Here is a 20394-nt window from a genome sequence, read left to right as displayed (position 1 = left end):
CCCAGTTCAAGTGATTCTGCCTCAGCCTCCTGAGGAGCTGGGACTACAGGTGCACGCCACCACGCCTGGCTAATTTTTTTATTTTTAGTAGAGATGGGGTTTCACCATGTTGGCCAGGCTGGTGTCAAATCCTGACCCCAAGTGATCCACTCACCTTGGTCTCCCAAAGTGCTGGAGTTACCAGCATGAGCCACCACGCCCAGCCTATACTACTCATATTTTTAATTAATTGCTACGCACTTGTATATACTCTATCTACCCCCCATTAACTGTTTTTTTATTTTAATTTTTGGGGTTTTTTTGTTTTTTTTTTTTTTGAGACTGAGTCTCACTCTGTAACCCAGGCTGGAGTGCAGTAGCACAATCTCAGCTCACTGCAACCTCCACCTCCTGGGTTCAAGCAATTGTCCTGCCTCAGCCTCCTGAGTAGCTGGGATTACAAGCACCTACCACCATGCCCGGCTGATTTTTGTATTTTTAGTAGAGACAGAGTTTCACCATGTTGGCCAGGCTGGTCTTGAACTCCTGACCTCAAGCAATCTGCCCGCACTGGTCTCCCAAGGTGCTGGGATTACAGGCATAATCCACTGCGCCTGGCCTATTTTTATTTTTTCAAGACAAGAGTCTTGCTCTGTCAACCAGGCTGGAGTGCAGTGGTGCAATCTTGGCTCACTGCAACCTCCACTCCCGGGTTCAAGCGTTTCTCTTGCCTCAGCCTCCCTAGCAGCTGGGACTACAGATGTGCATCACCATGCCCAGCTAATTTTTACATTTTTAGTAGAGATGGCGTTTCACCATGTTGGCCAGGCTGGTCTTGAACTCCTGGCCTCAAGTGATCCACCACCTCAGCCTCCCAAAGTGCTGGGATTACAGGTGTGAGCCACCACGCCCGGCCTACCCCCATTAACTTTAAAATTTCCCACTCTCTTTGTCTGTTGGATTTTCTGTTATAATTGATAGTAGTTTTTCACTGCTTTGCATTGGTAGTGCACAGACTCAGCATATGAGCAGGGCTTTTATTATGGGACTTTTTTGTGTCCAGGTAGAGAATTAGGCTGGCAAACCACGAGTTGGAATGGTGCTTCTTAGAGTGTAGGCAGTAGACCAGCATCACCTGGAAACTTGGTAGTAATGCAAGTTGGTGGGCCCCACCCCAGACCTGACTCAGAATCTCTGGAGAGTGGGCCCAGGAATTGATTTAACAGACTCTCCCAGGGATTCTTAGAACTCTCCACTTTTAAGAGGTGTGTCTTGCTGTGTTGCCCAGGCAACAGCCTTGAACTCCTGGCCTCAAGTGATCCTCCTACCTCAGCTACCCTAGTGGCTAGGATTACAGGCATGCTGTTTCAATTTTTAGTCTGTTCATTCCAAACAGAATCAAGAAAGTCACCAGAGACACAGGATAGTTCTGAATAGCTGGTTTTTAAGGCAAAATTTACCTACTTTTCTCTTTGAAAAGTACATTAATTCAAAGAACTATGGTTTGCAGAAGGTCTTACGACGCAAAGGCAAAGTGATTCCAGCCAATTTGTTACCTCTGGGAATGAGAATCCATGGTTTCCAAAGCATACTCCTCTTTAATAATCCAGATGTTTATCGCCGGCCAGGTGCAGTGGCTCATGCCTGTAATCCCAGCACTTTGGGAGGCCGAGGCAGTGGATCACTTGAGGCCAGGAGTTTTGAGACCAACCTGGTCAACATGGAAAAACCCCGTCTCTACTAAATACACAAAAATTAGCTAGGCATAGTGGTGGGTGCCTGTAATCCCAGCTACTCAGGAGGCTGAGGCAGGAGAATTGCTTGAACCCAGAAGGGGGAGGTTGCAGTGAGCCGGGATTGCGCCACTGCACTCCAGCCTGGGCAACTGAGGGGGACTCTGTCTCGAAAAAAAAAAAAACTCAGCTTTCTATTGCTTTCCTGGCTACTAGAGCAATAGGGAAAGTCTGGGTGCTCAACTGTGCTCTCTCCAGCTAGATGCTAGGAAGGAGGTTGAAAACACTGGCTAAAGTTTTGTTTGTAGATTATTGATATTTTCTTCTCTCTGCCCTTGACCTTGTTTCTGCTAACATGTAAATTTGTTTCTATAATCTTGGAGTAGCACTTACCCTTTGATAGCACCAGGATTATATCCCCTTCCTGAAACTCCAGGTCCTCTGGTTGGGTAGCCTCATAACGGAAGAGTGCCTCTACTTGGCTGCCTTTCTTAAGCTGAGGTTCTGTTGTCTGGTTATTAGCATCAGCTTTTTCACTTTCCTTGGGTTCATCTGGAAAGCCTTGGTCACCCTGAAATAATAAAGGGCCTGTTAATTTTCCCAATTTCCTGCCAAATGAACATTGAGCATCACTAAAGGAAACAGCGAAATGTCAAAGTAGAACCTGGGATATAAACTCATAAAGTTTGTGATCAGTGCCTTGTGTAGAGCTTATATGCTCTTTATGAATACTGGATGGTTGGGTAAATCAGTCCCCAACCTTTTTGGCACCAGGGACTGGTTTCATGGAAGACAGTTTTTAGATGAATGGTGGTGGGTTGTGGGTGTGGGGGTGGTTTCGGGATGAAATTGTTCCACCTTAGATCGTCAGGCATTAGATTCTCATAAAGAGCGTGCAACCTAGATCCCTCGCATGCACAGTTCACAATAGCGTTCACACTCCTATGAGAATCTAATGCCGCTGCTGATCTGACAGGAGGCAGAGCTCAGGCCAGTATACCTGCAGCTCACCTGCTGTGCAGCCCTGTACTGGCCTGTGGCCTGGGGGTTGGGGACCCCTGGGATAAATGAAACCAAAAGGTCTGCAAAATCATATACAGTCTTAAAATATCTTACTGAAACCTTACAATAATCTTGAGACAGGTAGAATAGGCATTATTATTTCTTTACAGATGGGGACAGAGCCCTAAGTCAAAACTGGCTTTCTTAGCATCAACTCTAACAGTAACACTAGGGACCTTGTTAGAAATGCAGACTTTCAACTCCATCCCAATACTACTAAATCAGAAACTCCCTGAAGGTGAATCCTGCAATCTGTATTTTAAGTCCTCTAGGGAATTCTGATACTTGCTAAAGTTCGAAAACCACTGCACAATGCCATACTTCTTTTATCTGTAACATTTCTTATACGTCTTAGACTTATGGTCTTAGGCTTCTTCCACATGATTGTCACTTTTGCTTCACAAATGAAGGAGATGGATGCGGTTTCTACAGATGTGAATCGTAGAATTTAACAAATCAACAGAAATGCTGCTAGGCTTGTATGTACCGAGTGTTATAAGTTCCAGCTTCTCAATGCTGTTGTTGAACCTTGGTATATTGTCTTTATTGAGAGGCGATATGATGAGGTGGAAATGGCCCCAGAGAGCCCACAGACCAAGGTTTGTATCCCACCTCCACTGCTTACCAGCTCTGTGTCCCTAAACAAGCAGTGTAACTTCTTAGAACCTCAGTTACCTCACCTGAAATTGAGGCTAGAAGAATTCAATGAGATGACATACAATAATAGTAGTTGACATTTATTGAACACTTACTCTGTGGCAGTACTCTTCTAAATATGTATAAATATTTAGACTTGGTTAATGCTAAGTGTTCCTGCATAGAGTAGATGTTTAATAAATGTTAGTTCATTTTATTTTTCTTTCTTTTCTTTTTTTTTTTTTTTTGTATTTTTAGTAGAGATGGGGTTTCACCATGTTGGCCAGGCTGGTCTTAAACTCCTGAACTCAGGTGATCTGTCCCATCTCGGCCTCCCAAAGTGCTAGGATTTCAGGCATAAACCATACCAGGCCTCTTTTTTTTTTTTTTTTTTTTTTTTTTCTTTTTGAGACAGAATCTCGCTCTGTCACCCAGACTGGATTGCAGTGGTATGATATCAGCTCACTGTAACCTCTGCCTCTTGGGTTCAAGCAATTCTCCTGCCTCAGCCTCTCAAGTAGCTGGGACTACAGGTGCACCCCACCACACCCAGCTAATTTTTGTATTTTCAGTAGAGACGGGGTTTCACCATGTTGCCTCAGCCTCCCAAAGTGTTGGGATTACAGGCATGAGCCACCGCACCTGGTTTTCTTTCTCCTAGTGAGTGAAAACCTGCCTTGTTGCCTCCAAAAGTAATGGATAGTGATAAAGAACATTCAACAGTGACTCCTGAGCCTGGATTAAATTGCAAAAAGATTGTTGGGAGTTTTAAGAGGGTTGGCTATGTGTAGCCACCAAATAGATAGAAGCTCCTGTCAAAGGAAAAGATTTTAATTTAAAAAAAAAGTTTAAGTGAAGTAGTTCACATTTAGAGCAGAACCCCTAGGAAGAATCTTTTAAAAAAGATGCTGAAGGGGTTAGTCCAAAGACAGACAGCTGGAAAACCTAGAGTGACCTTTCAGACTTCCAAGAGACCCCTTACACTCACACTCACTCTTACCCCCAGGATCCTGGGGCCTTTTGTCTCAGCCAGAGACCAGGGAGTCTCATCCCCAGTGGCTGTATTTCCTGAAGGCAATTTTGTGAACGGGGAAGATACCTTAAACAGCTTTGTACACTGCCCTTTTCTAGGCTCATTCTCTTTCACTCTTCTTCTCCCACTTTATTTTTTCTTTTCCAGCAAACATTTGTCTCTGATTTCAGTGAGAATCTACCAAAGAACCCCTTGCTTTAAACAGAAGCCTCAAAAAATAAATAAATAAACAAACAAACAAACAGAAGCCTCTGCCCAGCTGTGAGGATGAGGTTTGCAGGAAGGACTCTGCCCCCTACCATGGCTCCGAGCCTGGATGAGCCAGAATAGCTTTCCCACTTGCTCATTTCTACCATCTCCAAATCCACTTGTAGATAGAAAATGGTAGCTCTCCCAAGGATTCATGTATGAACTGTTTCATATGATACTCCCTACACCAGTGTAACTGCAAATGCCACAGCCTAAAAATGCAAAGTCAGAAAAACAGGTGAATAGGAGAGCTGAAACTTCTGAAACAGCCCTAATTAACAGTTTTGGTCAATGGAGACTGGCCTCATTAATGCCGTATCTGGAGCTCTCTCCAGCCTCAGGACTGGATGGAAGCTGGTTCACCAGGAAGATCTGGCTAGCCTAGCTCAGCCCCTGCCTTGCTTATATACCTCATAACCATTCTTTCAAAGCACGACCTGACTTTCTTCCCTGCTCACAGCAGCATCCTAGTGTACAAGGCCTTCCATGCTATGTTGCCTTTCCAGCCTGTCTCCCACCACTCTCCCCATTGCGTCCAGTAGTAACACTGCGCCCCTTTACCCACTATGCTGACTTTTATGGTGTTCCCTTTCTGTCTGTATAATGCACCCTTTCCTCCTCCATCTCACTAATTTTTTATGTGTTGTTTTATGGTGAAGCTTCAAGATGATCTCAGCAGCATTTTCTTCAGGAAGACAACTCCTACCTGTTCCACTTCCCTCCGGCATTTCTGGGTTAGATAGCATACCATGTGCTTCCATAACACAGTATCATCCATTTGTGAACCCTCATCAGTTTATACAACATGAGGCTTCACGTGCCTGCCTATCTACAGAGCCCTAGGTGCTCAGCAAGTGTTCGTTGAAGAATGTCACTAGCAAACAACCCAAATGTCCACCAACAGGTGAACAGATAAATGACATGTAGTATCCATACAATGGAATACATTTAGCAGTCAAAAGGATGAGACCAGTGAAGCAAAAAGACTATATATACACTGTACAATCCACTTACATGAAATTATGTAAAAGGCAAAAGTATATTTACAGAAAGCAGACGGGTGGTTTTCTGGGTCTAGAGTTGGGGGAAGGAATTAATGTCAACAACAAAAAGAAATGGCAATTTTTCCTCTGGAGACCGAGAGACAGAGTTGGAGTGTTACCTTGTTGCTTCTATTAATGCTTCTAGCCTCTAACTTTTCACCTGACTCCCATTGTTCTTACTTGAAAGTCAGACTTCAGGCTAATAAGACCTCAGGCTAATAAGATAACCTGCCCTGGAACCATTAGTACAGCAGGGTAGTTAGGAATAGAGGCAGGCTCTGGAATCAAAATGTCTGCTTGAGTCCGGCTCCACTACTAACCAGCTATTTAATCTTGGTCAAGTTGCTTGACCTCTCTTTGCCTTGTTTCCTAAATTATAAAATGAGAAAATAATATCTACCTCGCAGAGTTACGAAGATTGTAAGAACTAACACACAGAATGCACTTTGCGGCTGGGTGCGGTGGCTCACGCCTGTAATCTCAGCACTTTGGGAGGCCGAGGCAACTGGATCACGAGGTCAGGAGTTCGAGACCAGCCTGGCCAACATGGTGAAACCCCATCTCTACTAAAAATATAAAAGTTAGGAGTGATGGCAGTCGCCTGTAATCCCAGGTACTCGGGAGGCTGAGGCAGAGAATTGCTTGAACCTGGGAGGCAGAGGTTGCAGTGAGCCAAGATCACACCACTGCACTCCAGCCTGGGTGACAGAGCAAGACTCCGTCTCAAAAAAAAAAAAAAAAAAAAAAAAAGAATGCACTTTGCACAGTATCTGACACATGGGAAGTTCTTAGTAGATACTTGCTGTTAATAGGATGTTACCCAAATCATCTCTTGGTGAAATAAATGCTATTTTCTGTCATCCTCATGTGAAAGTGTTCTTCCCCATGTTAACTTGAGAAGGTTGGCCAGGTGCAGTGGCTCACGCCTATAGTCCCTACATCTTGGGAGGCTAAGGTGGGAGGTTCTTTGCTTGAGCCCAGGAGTTTGAGACCACCCTGGGAAGTATAGTGAGACTATATATACTGTAGACAAAAAATTTTTAAAAGTAGCCATGTGTGGTGGTGCACATATGTAGTTCCAGCTACTCAGGAGGCTGAGGTGGGAGGATTGCTTGAGCCTGGGAGGCAGAGGTTGCAGTGAGCTGTGATTGTGTCACTGCACTCTAGCCTGGGTGACAGAGCAAGATGAAAGAGAGAGACAGAGAGAGCACACGCAAAATAGAAAAAGAAAAAAAAGGAAGGAGAGAAGAAAAGGAAAGAAAAAGAAAGAAAGAAAGGAAAAAAAGGAAGGAGAAGAAAGAAGAGAGAAAGAAGAAAGGAAAAGAAAAGAAAGAAAGAGAAAAGAGGGAGGGAAGGCAGGGAAGGAAGGAAGAAAAAGAAAAGAAAACTTAAGAAGGTGAAGAATGAGCTGGGCGCAGTAGCTCACGCCTGTAATCCCAGCACTTTGGGAGGCCGAGGCAGGTGGATCACAAGGCCAGGAGTTCAAAACCGGCCTGGCCAAGATGGTGAGACCCCCGTCTCTACTAAAAATACAAAAATTAGCTGGGCGCAGTTGCAGGTGCCTGTAATCCCAGCTACTCGGGAGGCTGAGGCAGGAGAATTGTTTGAACCCGGGCGGCAGAGGTTGTAGTGAGCCAAGATCATGCCACAGCACTCCAGCCTGGGCGACAGAGTGAGACTCCATCTCAAAAAAGAAAAAAATGGCTATGAGCTGAGCCTTAAGCTATGACTTCATTCCAACCTTGCTTGACAGTGATGGATGGGATGTTTGACACAGTCAGGTAGGGAGCCGATGGAGGGGCAGGAGGCTTTCTGTGAGCTCCTGCCCTGCTGGGCCTGCTGTTCTCTTGTGGAAAACTCTCTCCCTGCTGCAAATGGGGTGAGGATGCAGGTAAAAGGGAGGCAGAGCTGTGACTTATTATACACCATATCCCCAACACCACGCATAGTGCCTAGTACACAGAAGGTGCTTGATAAATGTCAAATTGTTGAGGAGTGGCTCAGTGGAAATGTAACTTTAGATGCTCCTCACTGCACTCACCACTGTGTTCTCACACCACAGAGTCAGGCAGTAGTTTTTCACCTGGCCCCAGGCATCCTTCATGCTGTCTTCTGAAAGGGGCACCAGCTCATTGCTGTCCCAAGGCCGATAGCTGGGTAGGGATAATGAGTAAGAATCCAGTCAAAGAACATCATCATCACAAAAACCATCCTCCTCTTCCCTCCTCCAGGTCAGCACAAGGTCCCCACTGTACCCCTCACAGCTGCCTGCATGGAGCTCACCTTAGCTTAGTGTGTTCCAGCCGGAGCTCCAGTTTCTTAGACACCATGTCCCGGACCTGGCTGTAGGGGAGCCCGGGCTGAGTCTCCATGACTACCGTGTACTTGTAGTGCACCTTGAGTGTGTAGGGCATGGGAACACTGAGCTTCACTTCCTGAGTGGGGAGGAACAAAGGGAACTCCTGAGTGTCTGAGGCTTTCTCTCAACATCCTGGATCACCGCAGTTTTGTGATTTGGCACAGGGGGTACCCCATGCAGCAGGGGAGAGGCCAGTAAGTAACTGGTTTCATAGTAGCCTAAAAGACCTTCAGAGGTCCTTTAGCCCAACCCTTGCTTGGACAGGAATTCCTACTGAGCAAGATCTGGCCCACTAGCTTGGGTAGTAGGAAGTGTGTGCATGATAGTGGAGGAGGCTATTAAGAGGGTCCCTAGCTCATGGACTCTGTAAGGTAGCAACTGGTTCGACCCTTCCATTGGGGCTCTTCCTATAATCCGGACAGACATGTCTGTGGTTGATAGCCCAAGCTATCCCGTCTTCTACCACTTAAAACAGTATGAGGGAAAAATGTTACCTTAGGCTCTTCCTTTTGTTTCTGGCCTGAATGGAAAAAGTAGGGAGTAAAACAAAAGAAGATGGTGAATGAACATGCTTGGCCAGCCCCTGCCACACACAGATGAAACCTCTTCAAATAGGGCCCCCAACCTCTTACCGTTTAATTTGTGGGGCAATTATTAACCTTAGTAAACTGTGGAGAAAATCTCACCCTGGGGAAGCATGAAGGTCATGAACACATGAACAAACTCAGTCTCTGCTTCTAGGGAGCCTATAGGTAATTATCAAAGGACCAGCATATCCTCACCAACCCACAAGGTTAGCAGGGATCCCAAAGGTCAATTAAACCCACAGGATCCAAAGCAATGAAAATCGGAGTGCAAGGTGAGCCAGAGGCCACAGGAAGAAGTATTAGAACCACTGATCCTCACCTTCTTCTTTATTTTTGTGTATGTTTCCTAAAGTGTATTAATTTAATTAATCTAATATATTAATCTAATTAACCAATCTAATATTAATCTAATTTATGTAAGAGTAGCATGCATAAAGATATTTACTATAGGGGGTACATGATCAGAGAAGGCCACTGATCTCAAACCTAGCTGATCATTTGAATCACATGGGAAGTTTTTTTCTAAAATACAAATTCCCGAGCCCCATTCCAGTCCTAAAAAATCAGAGCCAGTAGCCTAGGTAGGACCCTGTATTCACAAAATCATCCTAGGTTTATATGTGATCCTTGATGAGCCTCTAGACAAACGATAACAACAAAAAACCTGTCAAGGACATTGAGCAGGAGCAATGGGAGAAATTTGAATATGGAATACGCATTATATAATAGTATCATATGAATGTTTAGTGTCCTAGATACCATGATTCTATTGTGATTATGCAGGAGACTGTGTTTTTGCAGCTGTGTAGGGTGAAGTGTCACGAGTCTGTAACTTATTTTCAACTGGCTCGGGGGAAAAAAATAGAATGGAGCAGGGCGAGTTCATGGTGAAAATGTTAACAATTGGTGAGTTTAAGTGAAAGATATTCTGAGGTTTATTGTATTCTACTGTCAGCTTTTCTGTAGGTTGGACATTTTTCAAAATAAAAATGGGGGAAGGGACATCCCGAGTGATTCTGATGATCAGGCACGTGTGGCAATCATTGACCTAGAATCTGGCCAACCACTCACTCTGCGTCTCTACCAAGCACTTATCCAGAAGCTGCTTCAAGTGCACTTCCCAAGACAGCCCTCTCCACACTAGGAAACAGCATTTCGGAGAGAACATTTCCGTTTCACATCTGCCCATTGGTTCTTTGTTCATCCTCAGGGCTCCACAGAGCAATTTCTTTTCCAGATACAGTGCCTCAGACATTTGAAAACAGCCACTCCACACCCCTCAGAGGTAAGCATGTATCGTTACTTCAACTTTTCTTCCTGAGACATGATTTCCGTACCTAACGATCAAGGGGTTTGGTGACTACGTGAGTCACTCAGGAACCAGCTGCATTCACCCAAGCCCCGTGAGTGTTCTGCAGAAGGCAGGGAGAGAGGGCACTGATTTCATGTTTGGGGTGGGTGGGTGGTGCAAGAAAGGAGGGTTCTGGGGCTGCATGGTCATTAGCTGAGTGACATGTTGGGAGAAGAAGAAACCAGAATTTCCTGGAAGGCAGGGAGAGGAACTCAGGAAGCAGCCTGGCATGCTCCTGCACCCAGACCTAGGCTGTGGCTCCAGGACCACTCACCTGGTGACAACTGGGGTCTTCCAGGGGCTTTGGAACTAGGAGGAGCTGGGATGTCGGACTCTGGAGAGCTTTCCTCCTGAAGGCAACAGGGAGCGATGGTCAGAACCTTCATTCAAAGTTCCCAGGCAGGGGTGGATGTGGGGAAACGCCCCTACAGAGACCCCATGAAAAGGAGCCAGATGCAGATAACGTCCTAAAAGTTGGAATGGTAGTGACATTTGGGGAAGACGAAGGAAATGTTGGCCAAAAGAGGAGGTAGGGTTGGCCTGATGAAAATGAAAATCACAGTAGAAAGAAGAATCCTAACCCACCAAAAGGCCCTTGTCACTTTAGCATCTCTTTCAGCCATACTGGAAATCCGCTGGACGTGGGGCAGGACCGAGCTCTTGTCTCCACTGCAGAGGGCATTGAGAAAGGAAAAATTCCGCTTCTCATTTGTAAGGCGTTTGACGCTTTTCAAAGCATCTGGATATGGTGACTGACCAGGGAGGGCTGAGCTCATATACAACTGTTTGCACAGTCTAGAGACAGACAGGCTCCACTGCCATTGAGTCACTTACAGGGATGCTCAGAACTGACAAAGACAGCTCTCTAGGCCTGGCAGAAGGACAGACTTTTGAAGTGTGAGGGAGGGAGTAGCAGCAGTTTAGAAGCAGTGGCTGGCAAGGCCCACTCTGATTCAAAGCTCTAAGGCAGATCTCATTTTATTATTTTTATTTGTATAGAGGTGGCATCTCTCTATTTTGCCCAGGCTGGTCTCGAACTCCTGAGTTCAAGTGATCCTCTCACCTCAGCCTCCCAAAGTGCTAGGGTTACAGGCATGAGCAACTGCACCTGGCCTCATTTTCTTTCTAATGGCATTGTACCAGCCAACACATTGACTATTCTTCCACGTGAAGCAGACACACCTGTGAAGACCTAACCCCCTCATATACTGTAGGCTTTGCTTCCCAAGTCACTTCTGACCAGGAAGAGTCACAGAGGTGGGTGGGCCCAATGGGACCTACAGATGCCTCCAACTTAGCACATCTGGGTTTTTTTCCCCTCATTCCCAGGTTCAGGTCTGGGTAGCTGGTGCCATCTCAAGGCGGGCTCAAGACTAGTGAATCTTTCTCCAGGGGTCCCGACAGCACCTCTTTTACACTGCTCTTCTCCCTTCCAGGGATAGATCTCTAAAGGGTGAGAGGAAATGGGTCAGGCCTTGGCATCACATTACCTGGGGCTGCTGCTGAGGGTGGATCCGCAGCTCAACTGGTTCAAGGTAGTTGCAGGGAACAAGCCCCTTCTGCAGTGCAGCACCACAGAATCAGAAAGGAAAAAATAAAGATGTGCTCATCAGTACCCACACCACAGAACAGCCCAGAGTCCTGGGGAAGGGATGACGAACAGACAAAAGAACTTGGCTGGTCTGCAAAGAAAGCAGCAGATACTGCTCCACAGAGACTGCGTTTGCTCCAGGATCCCATGCCAATCGCACTGCCCCCTGATCCTCTTCATACCTGCCCGTTGAACATGACTGTGGCCCAGTTATCATTGCCCTTCTTCAAGACAAAGACAATGTTCCCTGGCATGACCTGGAGCTCTTCTTGTGTCTCAGGCACAAACCCAAATAGCACACGGTGAGCCTCCCCTTCCAGAGCCCTGCAGAGGATAGACACAAGATCCAGCTCCCATCTCCTCACACAACGCCATGGTGCAAACACAGTGAACTTGGAGCCAGGGACTTGGCTCCAGCCTGGCTCTAACTCCACATCTAACTGCAACTGCCGAGGTGACACTGAGCCTGCCTGGGCTCCCAAGAGGTCTCGGTAAGAAACTGGTGTACACCTACTCATAACCATATATACAGAGGGGCAAGAATCAAAGCAAAAACCCCACAACACTAGATAGTGAGGACTTACAATCCTTGCCCTCCCTTCCCCTCTGAGGAGGAAGGTCCCTGGCTGGGTCATCTTGGCCAGCTCCCAAGGCTGGGCTGGGGTGAATCAGGTGACTGTGGTCAGGGGAACAGCACAAAGCAGAAGTCAGGTGACAGCCAGCTGGGCCAGAAAGATCGGTGGGAGAGGAGGAAGGGGAAACCACCTACAGCCATTGTTGGGCCAGGGTAGGGAGACCGTGAGCAGGTTAGGTGCCAGGGAGCGTGAGGGGTGCATACAGAGGGCTCTGAGGCTGCCCAGCTGCTGTGGTGCAGTGTTGGTTCCCTTAAGTCTGACTTCACGCGTTTAGGCTTTGAGGCTCTGATTGGCATCACTTTGGAACGTGTGACTGAGAGGCTGGTGTTCAGGTTTCAGGCTTCCCTCCCTTTACTCCCCACTCTGTTACTTTCCCCTCAGCCCATGCTTGTTTCCAGACATCGTGTCTATCCCTGTAGGGAATACAGGCCCTTCCAGCTGACAGGGAGCTTAGGAATGAGCTCATCCAGCCCCCTCATTTTTGTAGTTGCTTTGGTACTTTTGTCACTTTTTTTTTGAGATGGAATCTTGGTCTGTTGCCCAGGCTGGAGTGCAGTGACGTGATCTTAGTTCACTGCAACCTCCACCTCCTGGGTGCAAGTGAGTCTCCTGCCTCAGCCTCCCTAGTAGCTGGGATTACAGGCACATGTCAGTTACCACGCTCAGCTAATATTTGTATTTTTAGTAGAAGTGGGGTTTTGCCACGTTGGTCCGGCTGGTCTCGAACTCCTGATCTCAAGTGATCTGCCCGCCTCAGTCTCCCAAAGTGCTGTAATAACAGGCATGAGCCACCACGCCTGGCCAATCACTTTTTAAAACCTCCTTTTTGGGTGGGAGGACCAGGCTTGCTTCATCGCTTCGAGAGAAATCTTAAGAAAGCCGTAGGTTATGTCATCCTTTGTTTTTCATCTTACAGAAGAAGGACTTCCTTTTCTTGAGTCCTTCCTCTTTACTTCTTCAGAAAGCATGTGCCGATAGGGAGTGGAAAACACCCACACAGGAAAAAGGATGTCATTCTAGATTCCTGACTCCAGAGAGCTCTGTCCTGCCCTCATCAGAGGGGACTGCGGCCAATGCGAAACTGATCTCCAACCTGAGGTCAGCATCCTGGTCCCCAGGGTAGCTATGTTCCACAGGACACCACTGCCCCTCAGCAACAACCCCTTGCCATGTGGGTGGCTGTGCACGTGGACAGAGGGCCACTGGGACACCATGTAGCTGCAGCCAGGCCTGGATGGCCAGCCCCACCACAGTCAAGACTCCCATCCCACCATATCATTCCTTTCTAGCCTGACATTCTAGAAGAAGCCTGACATTCTAGAAAATTCAACAAGATTTAGACCCAGACCCCAGCTTCGTCTTCTTCCCTCCCTTTCTTGCCATCAGTTCAGGCTTGGAGCTTGGATATTCTGTGTATGGATTTAAATCTAACTTACCTGAAGATCTCTGGGGTTTTCGGTCTGGGTGGAGGCTCAGCTGCCTATTGAACATTCAGGAGAAGTGAAAATGGAAAAGGCAATGAGGGAAAGCAGGGGAGAGACAACAAACGGCTAATGGTAATTTGAGCATTCTTCCAGACCAGAAAATCAAATAATGCGTTTCTGACTGATGGGAACACTGTCTAGGAAGAGGGCACAGTCACCCTGACTAAACACTGGGAAATAACACCTCCCACCAGCTCCCCAGGTGCAGGTTTCACTAGCACAACAATTCATTTTGAGCCAGAGCTAGTTTCTGGAGGTTAGCAGTCACACAGCAACATGGTGTCACAAGAATGCTTTGACCTTGAGCTCTGTCCTTTTCCCAGGACAGTTTCCAAAAGCTCTGTTCTGTAATTAATATCTACTATGTCACATGACACTTCTGAGTATTTTTAAATTAATTAAAAAAAAATTTTTTTTTTTTGAGATGGAGTTTCACTCTGTCACCCAGGCCGGAGTGCAGTGGTGCAATCTTGGCTCACTGCAACCTCTGCCTCCCTCATTCAAGTGATTCTCCTGCCTCAGCCTCCCATGTTGCTAGAATTACAGGCATGTGCCACCACATCCTGCTAATTTTTGTATTTTTAGTAGGGACCGGGGTTTCGCCATGTTGGCCAGGCTGGTCTGGAACTCCTGGCATCAAGTGATCTGCCCACCTCAACCTCCCAAAATGGTGGGATTATAGGCATGAGACACTGCGCCTGGCTACTTTTGAGTATTTAAAATGGACACAGGATCCACTGGCTGGGCAAGAATCCCCAACCCCCCGCCCCCGCTTCTACACTGAATACCATGGAATCCAGTCACCTGGGCTTCGTTCCGCTCATGGCCTCTGGCTGAACTGAAGCTCAAGGGACTTCAGCAAGGCTTTCATCAGCTTTATTGTGAAGAAAGAGATCAAGGAATCTAGATCTGGAACATACCTGCCCCTGCTCAGAAAACTGCCCTCTGCTAGTGCTGACCAATGCTCTTGCCCATCACCGTTTCATTGCCACAGAGTTCGTATTTTCCTCAATGTGTTTTCCCCTCTTTCCTTCACAAGGAAGCTCTGTCTGCATTTCTAGATCCACTGTCATCCAGCTCATCTGAGCCCACCTCTCCAAGCCCAGCTTGGGCAGAAAAAGGGTTCACTCTCAGCGCTCTGCCTGTGTTCCCAAAGGAAACCCCTGCACATGAGCAGATGGGTAGAGCCAGGAGAGCCCAAACCTCAGGCCCAGGCCCCACAGGGTTCCCCACTTGCCCCTGTACTCAAGAAGAGGCTTTGTTAATAAGCCTTCCATAGCTTGTGTTTCAGCTTCCGGAGAGAATAGTCGAGGCTTCAGAGAGAGGATCAGCAGATCTCTTTAGAGACGTGAAGACTGGCATTTGTGGGGAAGCAGGAGAGTTAGCTTCAGAGGACTTGGCCTGAAGCCTGACACTGCCTTATTTTCTCACCAGCCATGGAACCCAGGACTGAGAGAGGGCAGGCAGATCCCTCAGCTGCACTGAGGGCCACTTGAAGGAGCCCTTACAATAAGGCAGCTCAGCACACATAGTCTCTCGAATTGAATGCTTCACAGAAGCTCTCGAGACCTAGGTCCATGGAGAAGGTCAGGACTGTCTCACCTGTGGTTGCAGAGGGGCAAACCCAGAGAAACTGTCTTGATCCACCACAGACGCCACGACCTGAAATCAAGGACAGGAGGGTGTGAGGCTCTGCCAGCACTGTTTCCATTCTTCTGGGTCTCCGTCTTTGCTCATGCTCTAGACCTGTTCTTACGTGAGCCTGGTTCCAGACGTGAACAGTAACTAAGGATTAGATTCCTGAGCCTCTGGATTAGGATTTCAGCAACTGAAGAAACGAGTATTCACCCCACCCCTGCTAACACAGGCTTGCTTTCTCCTCTCTTAAAACAAATGTTTTTATTGAGGTGCAATTTGTATAACATCAAATTACCTTTTTTTTTTTTTCTTTGAGATGGAGTCACGCTCTGTTACCCAGGCTAGAGTGCAGTGGCACGATCTCAGCTCACTGCAACCTCTGCCTTCCAGGTTCAAGCGATTCTCCTGCCTCAGCCTCCCGAGTAGTTGATATTACAGGCGCCCGCCATCATGACCGGCTAATTTTTGTATTTTTAGTAGAGACAGGTTTTCGCCATGTTGGGCAGGCTGGTCTCTAACTTCTGACCTCAGGTGATCTACCCATCTCAGCCTCCCAAAGTGCTGGGATTATAGGCATGAGCCACCACGCCCAGCCCGAATTAATCATTTTAAAGTGAATGATTCAGTGGCATTTATCATATTCACAATGCTGTGCAACTACCACCTCTGTCTAATTCCAAAATATTTTCATCACCCCAGAAGAAAATGCTGTACCCATTAAGCAGTATGTCCACACTCCCCTTTCCCCTAAACTGGCAACAACCAGTTTGCTTCTATGACTGACTTGAGCCCCCTTCTTCTCTGAGTTTTAAAAATCAGATTTAAAGCTAGCTTTATTCACAAATATGCTTAAACTATAGATAATTTTAATCATTCATTCATATAATCAAAACATTTTTGCTGAGAGCTGTTATGTGTCTAGCACTGTGCCAGGCTGTGAGGACTCAGTGGAGATCAAGCAGACATGGTCTCTGCTCTCTCAGTGCTTAGAGGCTGCACCAGATATTTTCTATAAACAGAATTGTACAACGTGTGGCCTTTCGTGTCTGGCTTCCTTCACATAGCATAACGTTTTCAAGGTCCATCCATGTTGTATCATGAATCATACTCCATTCCTTTTTATGGCTGTGTAGTATTCTGTTGCATGGATATATCACATTTTGATTACTCATTCATCAGTTGATAGATATTTGGAGTGCTTCCACTCACCCAGGCTTTCTTGACCTCTGCTGCTATGCTAGACCTAGCTACCCGACCACTGGGCAACTTTAGCCCTACGAATGTGTCAAGTCAAATGTGGTTTTGGAAGGGCACTGCTGACTCACTTCAGACCATGTCTGAAAGAAATTAAGACCTGGATTTATTATTATTACTATTTTGAGATGGAGCGTCATTTTTTTTGCCCAGGCTGGAGTACAATGGCATGTTCTCAGCTCACTGCAACCTCCACCGCCCGGATTCAAGCGATTCTCCTGCCTCAGCCTCCCAAGTAGCTGGGATTACAGGCATGCACCACAGCACCCGGCTAATTTTGTATTTTTAGTAGAGATGGGGTTTCACTATGTTGGCCAGCCTGGTCTTGAACTCCTGACCTCGTGATCCACCTGCCTCAGCCTCCCAAAGTGCTGGGATTACAGGCGTGAGCCACCGTGCCCAGCCAAGACCTGGATTTAGAAGAAGTTCAATTTAAGACATAGTCTAAACATAGGGTTGTGGAAGTGGGGAAAGACTCGTTAGCCCACTAAAACGTGAACTACAAGGAGCATTAATCCAAGAGGATCCCATGCTGATCTCTTTCCCTAACATGTTCTCTCCATATTTATTTTTATTTTGTACAAACAGAGTCTCAATCTATTGCCCAGGCTAGAGTACAGTGGTGCAATCATAGCTCACTGTAACCTTGAACTCCTGGGCTCAAGCGATCCTCTCGCCTCAGCCTCTCCACTAGCTAGGCTGGTCTCTAAATCTTGGCCTCAAGTGATCCTCCCACTTCAGCCTTCCAAAGCACTGGGATTACAGGCATGAGCTACCCTGCCCGGCCCTCTCTTCACATTTAGTGAGCTCCTCATGGCTGTGTTTTCCCTCCATGGGCTCAGTCCCCAAGACTTAGCATCCTGTGAGTAACCCTGTGGCTCTCACCCAGGGTCAAGCTGGAAGGGAGAAATGGGAGCAGTTTGGAGAAAATAAACTAGACATGGTTGCCTATCTTTCAGCCAAACCTCTGTCCTATAAACAAGTCTCTCGTTGCCATCCCAGGGACAGAGCCACAAGGAGGCTACCCTCTTCTCAAGAGTCCCTCCCACCTTGCTCCACATGGCCCAGGCCACAGGAGACTCAGGGGAAGCTGAGCAATCCCACCTACCGTCGCCTTGCCTAGGTAATCCTTCTTGGCCAGCTGAGCCACTTGTCTCTCATTTGGTCGAAACAGCCTGCCCACAGGGATCACCACTGGCTCATATAGCTTCTGCTTCTGTAACAGAAAACGTAGCATTTCCTTATGCGAAAATGGGGGTGACGATGCTTGTCCTGCCTCCCTCAGTGAATAGATGCAAGAATTCATTGAGATAACCACATAGAAGCACTTTTTCCAAATGAGTGTTGTCATTCCTCTAGGGTGTTAAGGTAGGAACCCTTGGTTTCAATACCACCTTCTGCCGCGTGGCCACGTGGACATTGTTTACTGCTATGTGTTGCTATTCAGCACCCTCTTTTTCCAGAGGAACTGCTACTCTCCCACTCTGTGTGCTGTCCGTGGGGTTCTCTCATGGTGCAGAGGGCACCACCACGACAAGGCTGGCCCGGGATCAAGCAAGGTTCATGACAGTGCTCCCTTGGATGGGTGTTTGCTAATGAGGATAGACATATAAAGACTGACTTGAGTCCTCTTCTCTGTGTTTTAAAAATCAGATTTAAAGCTAGCCTTATTCACAAATATGCTTGAACGATAAATTGTTTTTATCACTCATTCACAAAATCAAAACATTTTTTGGGCAGGTGCGGTGGCTCACACCTGTAATCCCTGCACTTTGGGAGGCCAAGGAGGGCAGATCACCTGAGGTCAGCAGTTCGAGACCTGCCTGACCAACATGGCAAAACCCCGTCTCTATTAAAAATACAAAAATTAGCCAGGCATGGTGGCATGCACCTGTAATCCCAGCTACTTGAGCGGCTGAGGCAGCAGAATTGCTTGAACCCAGGAGGCAGAGGCTGCAGTGAGCTGAGATCACGCCACTGCACTCCAGGCTGGGCAACAGAGCGAGACTCCATCTCAAAACAAAACAAAACAAAACATTTTTGCTGAGAGCTGTTATGTGCCTAGCACTGTGCCAGGCTGTGAGGACTCAGTGGTGATCAAGCAGACATGGACTCTGCCTTCTCAGTGCTTAGAGTCTGTGCAGCACTGCTCCAGCATCCAATATCCTGTTCTCCTGCATTACCAAGGAGACCCACTCTGAGGGCAGTGTGATGCCGGGGCTCTGCCATCCCATACTCTAGGCCTCAGCTTCTCAGCACAGATTCAAGATCTTAAGTGGAACTATACCCTAAGATCAGTGTTACCCAGACTCACAGAAAGTAAAAGCACCACTTTTATGGCTTCTCAATGGCATGTCCTCTGAGACAAATGAAAATCCAGTGACATCCTCTCAACACCTGCATCACCAATATGCTTACCCAGACACACTCCATGGCCTTGTCGATTTTGGAATGTCTGGGCTCAGACTTCATGCTCGTGGCCAATGCCAACTGTTCTTCAGCTTTTTTCCATTCCTCCTTCTTGGCATACATGAAAGCAATGTTATATAACACCTAGAAATGTACAGACCGCAACATAAAACTTGAGACTACTCCAAATCAAGGTGCCAGGGAAGGGCTCACACGTATACTCTGGGAATGTTGCCTGGTAGCCTTTCTCCCTTTCTCAGCTCTCCTGGGAATATCTAAAATATAGTGCAATTAGTCTTGCTATTGAGTTATGTCAAACACAAGCATGGTGTTAAAAAAACACCATGGAATGTGTAAATGCAACATCATTTGTACTCTTCCAACAACGAAATAGGTCAGGAAGGGACAAGAATTATTGTATACAGTGTGTTCAAACCAGGTTAAAAAGAAGAAGAACTGTTGTGTTGTTTTAGTATGAGTTGCTTTAGTAAAAGAGTGACTTGCTCAAGGCCCCTTCTAGAGGCAGACACAGGGTTGGGAATAAAATACAGGTGTGTGGTCTTCCAGTCCACCTCCTGCCACTGCACCTAGGCTGAAACACTGGACAGGTACAGAGCTGGAAGATGGATCAAGATGCAACCTCCTATACCGGCACCAGCAGAACCTGGCCCAGACCATGTGAGTAACAAGACTAATGTAGCAACACAGGCCAGGCGCAGTGGCTCACGCCTGTAATCCCAGCACTTTGGGAGGCCAAGGCAGGTGAATCACTTGAGGTCAGGAGTTTGAGATCAGCCTGGCCAACATGGAGAAACCCTGTCTCTACTAAAAATACAAAAATTAGCTGGGCATGGTGGCAGGCACCTGTAATCTCAGCTACTTGGAGGCTGAAGCAGGAGAATTGCTTGAACCCAGAAGACAGAGGTTAGCACAGAAGCCAGCGGCACCTTCACCTGGGGTGGGGAGGGAATGGTAAATGCAACAGTGTCATACTTTTCCAGGTCTTGAGTTGGGCTGTGGTTCTTGAGTGTTTATTTTATTATTGTGCTTCACAATTTACACACAGAATCAAATAATCGTTTGGATGCATTACCAAGATCTAAAAAATGGCTTGACTGAAATAAAGTTTTTAAATAGGATATTATGGAAATGAGGGGGTGTGGCATTTGAGGCTAGATTATAAAAGACATTGACACTGTCTTGCTCTTGGGTCACTTGCTCTCAGAGACGCCAGCTGCCATGTCATGACAAGACTTAGGCAGCCCTAGAGAGAAGTTCATGTAGCGAAGGACTGAGGCCTCCTGCCAACAATGACGTGAACTTGCCAAACTCAGACAGGTGGAAGGATTGG

At 46.9% G+C, this 20394-nt stretch overlaps 1 protein-coding gene across 1 annotated transcript in view; it reads right to left on the bottom strand.

Annotated features, from left to right (window-relative positions):
- The window catches only part of NCF2 (neutrophil cytosolic factor 2), a 37445-nt gene that overhangs the window by 2390 nt on the left and 14661 nt on the right, over positions 1–20394 (bottom strand). The window contains exons 4-14 of the mRNA XM_003264445.2: positions 19053–19187; positions 17743–17850; positions 15345–15404; positions 13695–13738; positions 11806–11947; positions 11523–11591; positions 10307–10382; positions 8589–8614; positions 8019–8170; positions 7777–7888; positions 2106–2283 (exon numbers count right to left, since the gene is read on the bottom strand). Coding sequence (XP_003264493.2) covers positions 2106–2283; positions 7777–7888; positions 8019–8170; positions 8589–8614; positions 10307–10382; positions 11523–11591; positions 11806–11947; positions 13695–13738; positions 15345–15404; positions 17743–17850; positions 19053–19187 — 1102 coding nt within the window. The remainder of the gene's footprint in view (positions 1–2105; positions 2284–7776; positions 7889–8018; positions 8171–8588; positions 8615–10306; positions 10383–11522; positions 11592–11805; positions 11948–13694; positions 13739–15344; positions 15405–17742; positions 17851–19052; positions 19188–20394) is intronic.

Source organism: Nomascus leucogenys, chromosome 9 (genome assembly GCF_006542625.1).
Source record: "Nomascus leucogenys isolate Asia chromosome 9, Asia_NLE_v1, whole genome shotgun sequence".
Lineage (NCBI taxonomy): Eukaryota > Metazoa > Chordata > Mammalia > Primates > Hylobatidae > Nomascus > Nomascus leucogenys.
This window is presented reverse-complemented; position numbering and strand designations above follow the sequence as displayed.